This window comes from Athene cunicularia, assembly GCF_003259725.1.
Source record: "Athene cunicularia isolate RWA chromosome 3 unlocalized genomic scaffold, athCun1 chr3_part1, whole genome shotgun sequence".
NCBI lineage: Eukaryota > Metazoa > Chordata > Aves > Strigiformes > Strigidae > Athene > Athene cunicularia.
The window spans coordinates 71,412,291-71,426,495 of NW_020799097.1; the positions used below are offsets into that span (position 1 = coordinate 71,412,291).

Below are 14,205 nucleotides of genomic sequence, written 5' to 3' on the forward strand. Positions count from 1 at the left end.
CTTTGTGGAGAAGATGCCTACCTGGAAGATGAGGCACCAGTATTCCCATTGCTACACCAGGAACTGTTTATATGTGTGAACAGGGTTGATCAACAGATAAGGTTAAGACAACTACAGAATATTAAATTGCAGATCACTCCAAGATAGGAGATAACAGTTCAAGTTTCCTCAGGCAGAGTAGAGAACCGAACTTTGGTTTTCTACACTGCTGGATCAAACCACCACCTCTTACTACTTTGCACACCATGCCCTTCATTCCTCATACTTTCCCACAGGTGTTCAAAATTAAGTATTTAGTTTGGGGTTTAATGAAATAGCATTTTTTGTCCCCAGCCATCACCAACTGACATTATTCCAGTGAAACTGATGCACTGTTGAAGAAATGAGAAACGGCTCCATAGTGAAGTTACACAGCTCTCTGACTCTGCAATTATATTAACATTATCCCTGCCATATGCCTAATTATTTAAAGTAGAGGCAAGATGGTGGGACAAAGAGATGGCTGGCAGTGAGCTACTGACCACTAGAGCTAAACTCTTTACCAAACCACCATACTCCAGATGAAAATAGGACGGTTCTCTGAAAGATGCTAGATCAGGAATGCTGCAATACGAGAGCAAAATTTTAAGATACATCTGACTTCTGTTTTGTTTAAAGTGTGGTCTAGTGGACTGGACTTTAGGCTCGAGCTGCAGGTCACTAGATTGTCTGTCACTCACTGCCCATGCAGTGCTTAATCAGCTAGTATGGCCAGGATTTGGTTACAGCTACACTGGGGTAGACCCAGACTAATGCCATTGTCTGTTACTAAGTTGTTCTGAACTTACTATAAATTTCATGCTACTCTGTTGCAAGGTTAGTTACAGAAGAGGAATTAGAGAATTACATAGGTAAATCTTCATCAGCAGCTGAATCTCAGGGAGGTGAGGTCTAAATAGGGATAATGGTATTAAATTACAAAACCTCAAAGGATGCAACAAAGGCTAATTAATGTTTTTAAAGGGTTTTGAGGGTGGAAAATGCTACACAAAGGAGAAATAAAACTATTTTGTGAGCTTCTGTGTAGGCTAGCAAACGAAGACTCTAATTATGTGGCTTTCAATAGTTAACCACATGAACATAATACAGCTACTCTGACAACTGACTTCCTTCTTACTTCTCATTTGCATGACTTTCAGCACTTCCCACATGCAGCAAAACTTTAAAAGCTCCCTCTATCAAAATGGACTTGAACTATGGCTTAACCTTTGCCAGGATACCAGAATGAGGAGAAACCTGAATGGGTCTGTGGATGCACGAAGACAGAAAGCTGACTGAAGCCCAAGACGTGTGCACACTGGAGGTGAAGGGGAGATGGACTTCTTTCAAATACTGCTTATCAGCCTAGTTTGTCTTAAAGGAAGCTTCCAAATTTTGATTTTTCTGTTGCTAGCTTTTTTTATCTTCCTAATTTATCTGGATAGCTTGTGAATAAAGACTTATACATGAAAATTTTGTCTATTTCTCCACAGCCATATCCATTGATTTAATAAGACATTATTCCTGTAAACGCTGCCTTCTTCGCATCCTTAAATGAGGCTGGGTACACAACCATATCACTGCTGTTCTTACATGGAGCCTAAACCAAATGATTGTGATTATAACTGTGGTCTTATCAGGAGCTTCAACAGCAACAGGCAAAAGACACAGTATCAAAAAGTTACCAGTATGTGTTTTGTAAAGCACTTATGAATTCCAACTTTTGATAATCATTTCAAGTCTTTTTTTTTTTCATTTGTTTCTAATCCATGACTGCTTTTGTTCATCATGCCCAGCAATACAAGAAATGTATCCCTCTGATAAGGTACTAAAGTTGAATCCTGTTGCAAAATATTACCCATTCATTTTCATACATATATTTTTACAGGATTATTGCTTTCCCCAACTCAATTTGCTTCAACAGCCAAAAAAAGACTTCAGAGTCAGGGAATATCTGAACGTGGTAATCCTAAATTACTTTGTTCCCTTATGTAAGATATAGCTGCAATCTAAACTGTTGAGGAAAACTTAAAAATATAAATCAAGAGGGATATGACATATGGAAGTCAGGAAGAGGGGTTTCCAGCTGATAGCCATTCCTTCTCATTACTTTGTGGAAAACAGAGTGATCATTCACCAAAGAAATCACATCTCTTCAAACTGCTTGAGTTCTCCTTCAAACACAAAATTCACAGACCATCTTGTTTGAAACAGAGCATTTCTCTGCATGCTTCAGGCGACACTGCCGAAACAGGAAACCTACACAACACTGAGAGAAGATAAAGCATGGAGAGATCAAAGGAGAGTAGCTGTGCAGCATCAGAACCTACACCATGAAGAGCAGGGCCAGGCTGGCAAAAAGAAAAAAAAGAAACTAGCCCCTTTGAATTCACAGATGGAGGTCTGCCTTCCTCTGGGCATCTTTGTGGGAGGAGCATCCTTCTGCTGTGGAAAAACAGACGTTCCAAAGCACATCCAGATGTGCACAAATACTCATGATGTGTTTCTCATTCTCATCACAACATGATCTTGATTTATTCTTGATTAAGACCTGTTTGTTTTCCCTGATGACCTGCAAGGCTGTTATGGTTCTTAGAAGTTCAGTTTTTGAATATCTCACTAACTTCAAGACTTCTGTCTTGAGCAATACCCTTACTATTCCTCTAGGACCAGTGGTGGTGTTCCTCTACCCAAGGACTCTGAAGAAGTGCGAGTTAGCTCAACAATTAGTTGACATCTGAAGTTACTGTCAATCATCTTCAGCACATAGAGATGGGACTGGAAAGCAGTGCTTGTGGAATGGATGGAGAGTACAAAAAAGCTCCTTGGGGATTCAAGCTATACTTATATTGAAGCTATACAAGCACAAAGAGAAGTAATCTAAACACAAGACATCACATCTTCTAGGTTCATTCTTCTTCTGCTGGTTTAGCTGCTACCACATTACAAAAAGTCTGACACTCTTCTGAGCCAGGCAATACACACTGCTATCCTTCCCAAAGTAATGCCACTCAGCTGGGTATTTTGGAATTCTTCTACTAATATGTGAATGGCAAGCTGGGCAGCAGACCACAGAAACTGTTCACCATAGAGTTTGGGTGTTTTGGCGTTGGTTTTTGTTTGTTTGTTGTGTTGGGGGCTTTTTTCTGTTTTTTTTTTTTCCACCCCCCTGAGATGCACCTTCTTAAATGACAATTTAATTTGCTTTCTTTTTTAGAAATCATATCCTTTGCAGTGAAATCTACCTAATGGTCCAGATAGCATGACACTGTACATTTCCACTTTTGCTGTCATTTTTAAATTCAGAAGGGAGAAAGGAAAGAAAAAATTACACAAAGGGACCCGAAGCCAGTCAACCAATTCCCTCCTCCCCCCAAAGTCCTCAGGCTCCGATGAGATTAAATCACAGAGTTAATACAAATCTAGTCTGTCAGTTCCAGCAGATATGCACTGCTTCTAGGATAAAAGAACAGCACAGTAAGAATAAATTCAACTGATCTTAGGTTCAAAGTAAAAGTCCTGCTGAATGTAAAGGGACAAGAAAATCACTACAGATGATGCTAAAGGTTAAGAATAGCTAGAAAAACATTTATAATGCTATGGAGAATTTCTCCCCTCCACCATTACCAGTCAGACAACAAGAAGTGGGTTATCTTTCTTATTTATAACATAAATATTGTTTCATTCATAACAGTATTACCAGTTCAGAAACAATAAATACCTCTAACAACCTGTTCTTCCCATAACACCAACACTGCCAAAAATACAAGACCGAAAGTGTTAAACTAAAGTTCCTGCTCCAAGACGCAAGGACCCCCCAAAAGTATGAAAGTAAGATAAGGTCATCCACAAACCACCATAGCTGCACAGTCTGCTGAGTCTCCAGCCTATAAACTCTGCCTATAAATAGACAGATTTTGCTTAAGGGATTATTCATAAATGGGCTTCCAACAAAAACAGTGGAGGGACTGCAGGAGATCATTAGCTTACATAGAGTTGAGAGATTTTTACTTAGTCTGCTAGTACTAAATGAACTAAGAACTGTTTAAGAATGGTATTCACTTTGCTGTGTATGAAACAAGCCTTGCCTTATTTTCATACTTAATGCTAGCTCTGTATTTAAATGCCTTTATTGTCTTGGTGTGTGATACACGAGACACTAAAAATAGCCTGTCTGTTCCACAGTTTCCATTGTGTCCACCTTTGAAAAGCTTCATTAACGATGAAAAAATTACGATGAATTTAACTTAAGATAAAGTCTAAAACGTTGAGAGATTGACACTGCACACATAGCAAGTCTCTATTGTGTATTTTCTATGTAAATCTACTTTATGCACTTCATTCAGGCAAAACTCCTCTATTTCAAGATACACTGGAGGAAAAAAATAAAAATGCTTGAAAGTCCATGTCTTTTACTGCTACTTTTTCTTTTATGTGTCTGCCTGATAAGGCCTGGAAACTCTCCAAAATGTAGGAAGTCTTATCTGTGTGTTCTCTAGCTCTTTTTTTGTGTTGTAGATATCTTTTTAATCCAACTCAGATGTTGTTTATACTTTGGAGGGCCTCTTGCAGCCAGCAAGACAAAACAAAAGAGTGGGATCCTGTTCAAGAAAGATATAGAGGTGTCCTCTCAGGACAAAGGTAAAAGCAGCCAGTATTGCATTTGCAAAGCAGAGCTGATCGTTTCATGGCAGGGAATAACAATTTTAGGATCCTGTCATTTTAATGTATGTAATATGCAAATAACAGTGGACAGGGCTTGAGTCAGCTATAGAGCAGGCACAGGCAGATTCCACAAAGATGTTCAGCATCCTAACTCCAGCTTCAGCAGCTAACTCCCAGAGAGGTTTCTTAAATACACACCCATCATGGACAGCAGCTGCAATTCTGGGTATTTTAGTCTCCCTCCGTGAGAAGTCGGCTAGCTTCTCAAGTAGTCTTATGATATCGCCAACCAGCAGTACCGTAGCGGCCAAATACACCTCTAAAAAGGTTAAAGCCTAATTATCACTCAAATTACTAATTACTCTACTTTTGCCACTTTTCCTCCATTCGGCCTTTCTGGACAAATACAATTACATTACATGTGATGACATTATTTAGTTAGTCAACTCCATTTGTAATCAAACAACTGGTTGCTGAGTATCTTTCAAAACCATGCACAACCAAGACTTATAAGGACTACACACACACTGGGCAGCAAGGCAAAAAACTGATGTTGGTTTTACACTAATTTCTATTTTCTGACTTTGCATGTGTACACATGCTGGTACTGTAAAAACTCATGGGATTAGGCAAGTCAATTTGTCAAAAACAGGCACTGTACCACAACATATAGAGAGAGATTCTTAACACTTTCCCTTTTCCACATCAAAATGAATTAAAAGAGCGGGGGGAGAAGGTATACTTGTGTGCCTTATAGCTTTCCAGTGGCATTCATTTTAAATTTACATAATTTACAAGTCAAAAGATTAGTGAAACTTCTCAGTGCCACAACCATAGCTGTCAGAGTCCATCAAAAAACCTCAAGATGTTCTTTGACTTCAAGATCATCAGCTGCAATACAGACCTTGGCAACAGCAGTTAGCTGGCCACTGTCAGTGATGGATGAGACAACAGAATGCAGTTTGCTCTTTGGGAGCCTGCCCTGCTGACAGGCAAGGCAAACCTGCTTTTGTCAGTGAGCCAAGCAGATATGATCCTGAAGACACAAAAGAAAGAGATATGAGTAGTAACAAGGTGCCATCCTCACAGAGTCACTTTTCTGGCCATAACTGCATTTTAGCAGATGTCCAGTCTAATATTACCAGTGATGCTTCCATTACGGGCCCGAAAATCCATTATACCTACTCTGACTGCATTTTTCCACAGCCAAAAGACCACATGGTACACAGAAATAGGCCAAATGCTAGGAAACGTCAGCAACTCCCATGCTGTTCACAAACATTGATGTCCAAACCCAAGCACATTCTCCATTACAAAAACAGAGGCAAAATTCCAAATGCAAAAAGCAGTTATTGTGGTTAGGAACAACTAACAATCCTTGACGGCACTACCATTTGGAAAAATACTGTGTTCAGCTCCATCTGCAGCTACTGTTTTGTTACAAGATATGCTGCTCTCTCAAACAATTCTACCAAGTGATTTAAAAAAAAATTTAACTCCAGAGCAGGATATCTAGACTGAAATGGCCATGGTCTGATAGGAAAGGTTGGAGAGCTGATTAGAAAGTACAATATACAATCAAGACATCAACACTTGCTCCCAAACAGCTTAAAATTATTTCAAAGTGTACAGAAGCAGCAATAAACAGTTCATATTTCTGTCCTTCCAGTGGACACACCACAACGGGCAATCTGGGCAAGCCAGCGCTAAATACATGTTCCTGGCAAAGCTCTGCCAGCCCAGGCACTTTATTATTACACTGCTCCTCTTGAGGCAGCCTCTCTATGCAACTTTTAGAGGATGCTTCAACTCCTGGGGTGACCCACTCTATCTCTTTGTTCAGAGCACTCAGTAAAAGCAGCTCCAAACCTAATTTTGGCCTTTTGTGTTTATACTACATATTATTTATCACTCATACTGCATTTCAAAGGAAGACAATCAGAACTGCCATCCAAAAATCAAGCTGCAGTCTCCCAGCTATATGACAGCTGCTGACTGCCTGATCTTTCATGATTATAAAATCTAAAGATGTATCCTAATACCTTTTGCTTTATGAATTTTTTTTTACACGTGGGATCTGTAGCTTTGAGATAGCTGTCAGAGACCCTCCTCTATCTGGCCTCTTATTCCTCAGACCTGATCTCAGTGCAGGGATTGGGTTTATCCTGTGTTAACCCCTTCTCACGATTCAGTAACCACTCCAGCAAACCCCTGGAAATTTGCACTAGCACTACAGGCACATCAGCTCTGCTCTGTTCTAGCACTTTGCTAAGGAGCAGACAACAATCAGGGAGGTGGAAGGGGGAGAGCAGAAGTATTGCCCATCCCCAGCTCTGGCACAACCCCGCTGCTGGGAAGAGAGGGTACATAGACAGCACTGTCCCTCCTCACTCCTGCTAGGAGAGCAATATACAGCACAGCAAAGCCAGGCTAGACTAGCCTGATAACACTGGTGTATAATAATTTTGGGGCTGCATGGATTTGTTATTTGGCACATATATTTTGCCATCATAGCACATCTGGGATATGCTATGAAGCTGGTATTTCCCCCAGCATTACTCCTCATGCACTATTCCAAAACCTCTGCAAATATACTACCTTTTCTCAAGCTGTAAAGAGAGGAAAAACATCACAACAAATGAGTCATTCTTCCGTTCTGTCTTTCATATTAGTACTTTTGCAGTCACTTCAGCAGCTCTGCTGTTTAAACCAATCCCTGTTTCTACAGCAGATTATAAACAGGCATACTACTCTATCACACTGAAAACACATTCTAGTCACCATGGCCATTTTCCACTCCTTGTGTAGCTAAGCCAAGTCTGCCTACTTATTGATGAGAGCAAGTTTCAGCTGCAGTCAACCCTGTTTGGGTACTGTTTCTGTGGAAATGAGCTAATATCTATAGCCTCATGTGTTACCAGCAGAATGGCTATCTGATGTCCAGAAACTGTATCACAGTGGTGACAGACATAGAAAAAATGGAGCACTAATTTAATTTTCAATTGCAATATCTTCTCTTTGACCTGACAGTTCAAGAAGTCATCACTGGACTACCTGTGTGAGCAAACTGAATATGAGAGCCACTGAAGAGGAATTTCTGGGATGTCTTTCCACACTGCCACTTTCTCTGTCTACAGCATTTCTCAAGCAGAATGAGCTACTGAATCACTTGCTGGTCTGTCTTGGGTTAGCACACATGTATTTAAACCAGCGTGAAGCTCTGCACCTTTGATGTGAGTTAATTAAGCTCACATGGCTTTCTCCAGCCTGGCTTCTGTAGCTTCGGAAGTTAAGGGAGCCAAATTAGGCCCATCTGTCTAAATGGAAGGGAGTCCTCTCCCGCCATAAGGCACACTTCATTACCCAGCACAGGAGCTGCCTTCCAAGAGCACCAGGAAAGGGGGTTTGCTGCTGCCAACAGCTACCCAGAATACCAGGCATGCCAAGCGTGGGGGTTTTCACAAGAACCATCATTCTGTGCCATCAGCTTATTTGCACAGAAGCCTCAAGGGTCTGTCTACAAAGGGATTTCCTGCAATAACCTTTTGTTTAACACTTGGAACTTCTTGGCAGCAACAGATCTGCAAAATGCATTTGACTTTTTTTTTTTTTAAATTTAAAAATAAAGAAGGAACTAGAAAACTTCAGTGGGGCAGAGAAGATGACTCTCTCTGCCTTGATCCTGCAGCTGTTCACTGTATAATCTAAGTTTGTAGTCCATACAACTCTGGAAGCCTCTCAGTTGCTAAACTGGAATACCAAAAAGAAAGTAGCCTAAAGTAATCCACATCATCATGTACAGCTGCTACAGAAAGGACACAAGCCACTCCCTGCTGCTACTCAGTGCTAGGATCTGGGAAAGCAACGGTAGAAGACATAATGACACAACTTCAGCTCCCATATTTGTCTTAAAGGATTTGATCTTGTAGAGGAACTGCAGAACTGTGATCAGATCCCATGCTGTTTCTTCCACAGCAGAGGTATTAACCATACTTTGGTTATGAGCTTCTATAGATGTTATACAAAAAGTAACCACTACAGCAAAACCTTAAGTGACCAAAAAAAAAAAAAAAAAAAAAAAAATTCCTTCACTAACCTGTTTTCTGTGAGACAAGACTTGAAGGAAATATATCTAAGTCTGTATGTAAAAACATACAATTCAATTGAGAAACACAAATTTAACACTGAAGACCTAACAAAGCAGACCTAAAAGATTTTTTTCTGTCACAGATGATTTTTATGAATGTTAAGAAAACTAACAAACTTTACAATGAAAAAAAGCCCAGCAATCAGTAATAAATACATACAGACTCTACATAGCAATAAAGATTTACTAATGTTACAGGACAATAAGGAAACTGTCCAGCAAGTGAAAACACATGTTCTTGTGACAGGCGTCCTAAGAGGTTCCTTCTTAAACATAACAAAAATGAGGTATGGAGATGAGCTGCATATAGATTAGTTTTGGCTAAAGCAGGACTCCCCAGGGAGCCTACGCAACTGCATGGTGAAAAACTGTGTAGCTGGGCTTTAAGAGTAGTTTTTCATGTGACATACTTGGAGGCCAGTTACAAGCAGAGTAGTGCAGGCGCCTACTCTGTTAGAAACCTAAGGAGGAAATAAAGGGCACTCCTGGTAATGGATGATGTCCACCTCCGGCTGCGGTCAATATGCCTGAGGGCAGGGCTGCCATTCAGTGGCTGGGCAGGAACCTCATGAAATTCAACTTGGACAAATGTAGAGTCCTGCTCCTGAGGAGAAGCCTATGCACTGGCACAGGCTGGACTGACTGATTGGGCCAGCCTGCTCTGCAGAAAAGGCTTAGGGGACACTAAGCTTAGCACGAGCCAGCAGCATCCCACACCCTGTCAACAGCAGTGTAGCCAGGAGATCAAGAGAAGCGATTCTTCCCCTTTCCCTGGCACCTGTCAGGACATTCTTGGACCACTATCTCTAGTTCTGCAGTTCTGTATGCTAGGCAGGCATCGATAAACTTGAATAAACCCAGGGGAGGGACACCAACGTGCTCAATCACTTGAGCCCTTTTCCTGAAAGAAGAGCTGGGAGATTCAGCTTGGAGAAAAGACAGCTTCAAGGAAACCTACTGGCAGCCTGCTTGGTACCTATGGGGAGGTCATAAAAAAGATGGAGCCTAGTTTTACACAGTGGTGCATGGCACGAGAATGAGAGACAACAGATATAAATTTCCATAGGGGTTCTCTCATGGAATATCAGGAAAAAAAGTGAAGTTCACTATAAAGACAGTGAAGTAGTACAACAGGTTGCTGAGAGACTGCAAAGCCTCTATCCTTGAAGGTCTTCAAACTAAGTCAGATAAAGTCCTGTGCAACCTGTTTTGAATTCACTGTTGACACTGCTTTGAGCCAAAGGTTGAATTACAGATCTCCTGAGGTCCCTTAGAGACTGAAGGACTCAGTGACCCCATGCCTCCTGCTCCAGGTTCTGTAATGTGTAGTAAAGGAAAGGGGCTCACAGACTTGAAGATTACTCACGTTTGGGAGCCTGAAACCAGTATTTGCACCTTGGAGTTCTGACAAGCAGTATTTCAATAGTTTGTACAGTGCAACTGAAAAACAGCACACAGTTTCGTTGTGCTCACATTGGGAGCATCTTGGGGCAAAGAAACAATGCTTTTGTCAGACTTCACCTTGCATTCCAGAGTTGAGACTTGCAAGCAAATGCGTGTAAGCAAAAAGCATTCTAATTAAAGAACTAAGAAACACAGGCTTCAAGTCTTAATGAATCATAACAAATACCTAGAAAAAAATCCTAATCCTGCTAATTTCCAAGTGTTTAATTGAGTTGGCTGAAACATTTGTGTGCCTGGACACATCCACATAGAGTTATTTCCCTGGGTAGAACTCTTCAAGCTGAAATACTGATTCTTCATCTGGGGCAAGAATAGCAATCATTTGTTAATAAAGTCATAACTTCTCTACATACCATATCAAGGTCTTGGGAAACCCTCCGCTTGCGCAGCTCTTCCATCCTCTCACACACATCTGTGAAGCACGTGTTATAGTAGTCTGCATACTGCTGTGCCAGGTCATCAATATTTCCCAGTGACCCATCCTACGGTGGAGACAAAACAAAAAGAAAGAGGTTAACTGATTTTAAAATTCTTATTTAAAGGTAACACCACAACTCTGTGGGAGACCCTCTCCCTGCAGCACATCTAGCACACAGCTCTTGGGTCATCCTCCCAATCCCTAGCCCCAAGCATACTAAAATGTAAGAACAGTCAGGAACTGCAGTACCACAGTAGCTCCTCAAAAGCAGGTAGGACCTTGCTAATTCCTACACAAAGGGAGAAGGCAAGGACAGCAACACACAGTCGCAGAACATAACCCCAGGCGCTATCTGCCTCAATTCCCTCCCACCCACATATATTCATATTCCATCTGGTTCTCCCAGACAGCTGCCCACTCATCCAATAATCAGTCATTACATATGTTTCACTGACCTTATTTACTTGGGAGTAGCCCTGCTTTCCTTGACAATGACTAATACCAATTTAAAATATTAAACTTCTTGCTTATAAGCAAGCAGCCAGACTGCAAACAATTCCAGCCAAATGACTTTAACCAGCGAGTTTATACCACTCACAAAGACACTCTGTCAGTTGGTCTTTTAAGATATACTGGAGGTGCAAATATGGTTTGCTCAGTCCCAGATGTCTGCTTTGCTAGGCAGGATCGCTATCCTTTTAATAAAATGGCTATAGCCAGGAATCTAATTGTAATAATCTCTCAATTACAGTCAAAATTAGTGCTCTTAAAATTATGGATAAACAAGGAAAACATACAAACAAAAAACCCCCCAAAACAGGCTGGGTTTTAAATGGCATGAGAAATCCTTCTAGACTTCAGATATGTATGCCATAGAAGGCAGAGTGAGGGGATGGGCAGGGTGAATTGACAGTATTTTTGGTACAATATGCAACCCACTTAAAATAAGTCCAAAAGATGGGATGGAATAATTTTGTTTCTCTATTAGTCTAAGTTATGAATGAGCATATACATTATTGTATACCTTCTTTAAAAGGTAACAATCTTTACTTTGTTCATATTCTGAGAGAACAAGAATACACTGAAGAGTGTTATTTCACTCTTGCTGTTAACAATGCATACAAACACATACAAAATTATGTCTTGAATATTAAGAAAGAACTAAGCAATTGAGAAATAATTTTAAAATAATCATGCTAATAATATACATAAGTTGCAATGCAGAGTTTTAGCATAAGAGCTAGGGGGAAATCTTTAAACTAGAAACCACACCTTACTGAAGCTGTTGCCATTTGGAAATAAGCTTGTGGTCCTGCTCTCAGGGTTCCTGACTATGCTGAAGAGGCAGATCTGTCTTAATGAAGTATCACTTCCAGAGAACTGGAAAAAACATTCCAGTTCAAATCAAAGTGAAAGCCTATTAAACCTCAGACTCTGTGAAACACACTCTACTTTTTTAAAGTACAGTTCCACATGTGCGACAGGTTACTCAAATTCCCCAGAAAGTTCTGTAGAGCTCACGTTCCCAAAATTCAGAACAGGTTGAAGTTTAAGACTACTGTGTACAGTACAGGTGGAAAACAACTTGCACGTCATTTGTTGGAGCAGCAAAAGCAAAGTAACTACACTAAATATGTATCTATACACACACCCTCCTCTATACATACCTATGTATTTTTTACTGTATTTCCTATCTATCAACCTGCCAAAGATATCAAACAGAAGATGTTTCAAACGCTAAAGGATTGGCTGCCTTAATGAAAATACACTTCTCAGAACTTCAGACTTCCCAGAGCTCCGAACAACTTTCCACTATGCTAAGCAAGTGTATAGTTTATGAGGACGGGAACAGCATCATCTCTGAGAGTTCAACAGTGCTACCCTGCCTTTCAACAGAGCAGCAGTGCTACTGGATCAGCAGGCAGTGGGCATGCATCTTCCTCCAGCCACCTCCTTGCCATCCACCATTTCCCAACAAGATGAGGAAGAAACTTTGACTCTCCACCTATGCCACAAACTCCACACCTCTGACTGTGCAACTGGTGGCTGAGGGCACACCTGCTGATCCCGCGTACGCAGCAGGCTGCTTTCACAAGGTTTGCACACTCAGTAGGGATAACTAGTGCTGCAGTGCTGGAGAAAAAAGAACACCAAACAGAAAAAGCAACTCCAAATTTTAACCTTCTTTTGCTTGCTTCTTATTGCAGGCTGTTAAAAAGAAAATCTGTATGATTTCCAAAGAGATGACATGACATCTGAATCCCAGCCACTCCATCATAACAAACATCCCTAAGGGTTACCAAAAATTCCCACTCTGGAGTATCTTCCCTTGCCAGAGTCTGTTCATTCCTTGATAAGCTTTGACAGTTAAGAGTATATGAGCTGGAAACATTAATGATAGAAGATCAAGACATGAAACCCTCATTTTATTAGAGCAATATGAAATCTGCCTATTTACTTTATCAGTCTATCTACTCTCTCAGTTCTGGAAACCATTAATAAACCTGCTCAGAAATAGGTATGACTTGTGAAGGTAAAGTCACAGCTCTGAAACTGAGTGATATACTCAAACCCAAACATATCCTGTGAACTTCAGCTCAGCTGAGAGCCGGGTGGAGCAGAGGTGAGGATTGCTGTATGCTCCAACACTGCTCCATGCCCTTTCTCACACCTCCTCAGGTCCGCAGTCATGGACTGCTGACAGAAGAGCAAGGGTGCTGCAAAATGGATCAAAGCTGAACAAGTGTGCATTTTTCACTTATGCTGGAGTGCAGTTCACTGTTGTTTTTTAAAAAGTGGTCTCTACAAGGTTGAAGGCTTGTGACTGTCCCTAGAGCAAAATTAGCTTGATTGCAGCACCCCAATTAAAGCCCGCAGAACATGGGTGGCCCCACCGCCTGCAAGCACGTGGCTGGGAAGAAAGGCCTATTCACAAGTCCGCCAGTGCCGCAACGTCCAGAAAAGTCAAGCTGCAAGCACCAGCCTGCCCGACTGACAGAAGGGATTGTTGTCAATGCTCAGGACTCACATCAGGGGCTACACTCCAAATACAGCTCATGCCAGCAATCTGGGGAGGACTAGTCCTGCGTGAAAGCAAGCTTAATGTCCAAAAAAAATATGAAGGAACAGAAGAATCACAAGATCTTGCACTCACTGCAACCCTGCCATACACTTTTGCTGGGTTACCAGACTGATGGCAGCTAGTTTTACAAGTTTGCCACTCCACAAAAGCCCTCCTAACTACATAAGGACAGCTTTGGGGTTTGAAATCTCTAGCTTCAAAAAATGAGAACAAAAATACAAACACCTGCATTGGCATCTCAGCTTGCCAGGAAGTTGTAGTGGAAGATGCTGATTGAATCATTTGTCTCTGTGGCAAAGAGTTTCTTTTATGACTTTGTGTGCGAGTATCCAGAAAGCATTACTTTTGTCAAAAGAAACTCAGATAGACAAATCAACCCAAGCCAAAGAGAGCAAGTATTTCACACCCCAC

At 41.1% G+C, this 14,205-nt stretch overlaps 1 protein-coding gene across 3 annotated transcripts in view; it reads right to left on the bottom strand.

The window, feature by feature from the left end:
* SASH1 (SAM and SH3 domain containing 1) overlaps positions 1-14,205 on the bottom strand; it is a 120,218-nt gene that overhangs the window by 90,724 nt on the left and 15,289 nt on the right. For all 3 annotated transcript variants that reach the window (XM_026845467.1, XM_026845471.1, XM_026845466.1), the window contains exon 2: positions 10,648-10,776. In XM_026845467.1, coding sequence (XP_026701268.1) covers positions 10,648-10,692 — 45 coding nt within the window. In that variant the 5' untranslated portion in view covers positions 10,693-10,776. The remainder of the gene's footprint in view (positions 1-10,647; positions 10,777-14,205) is intronic.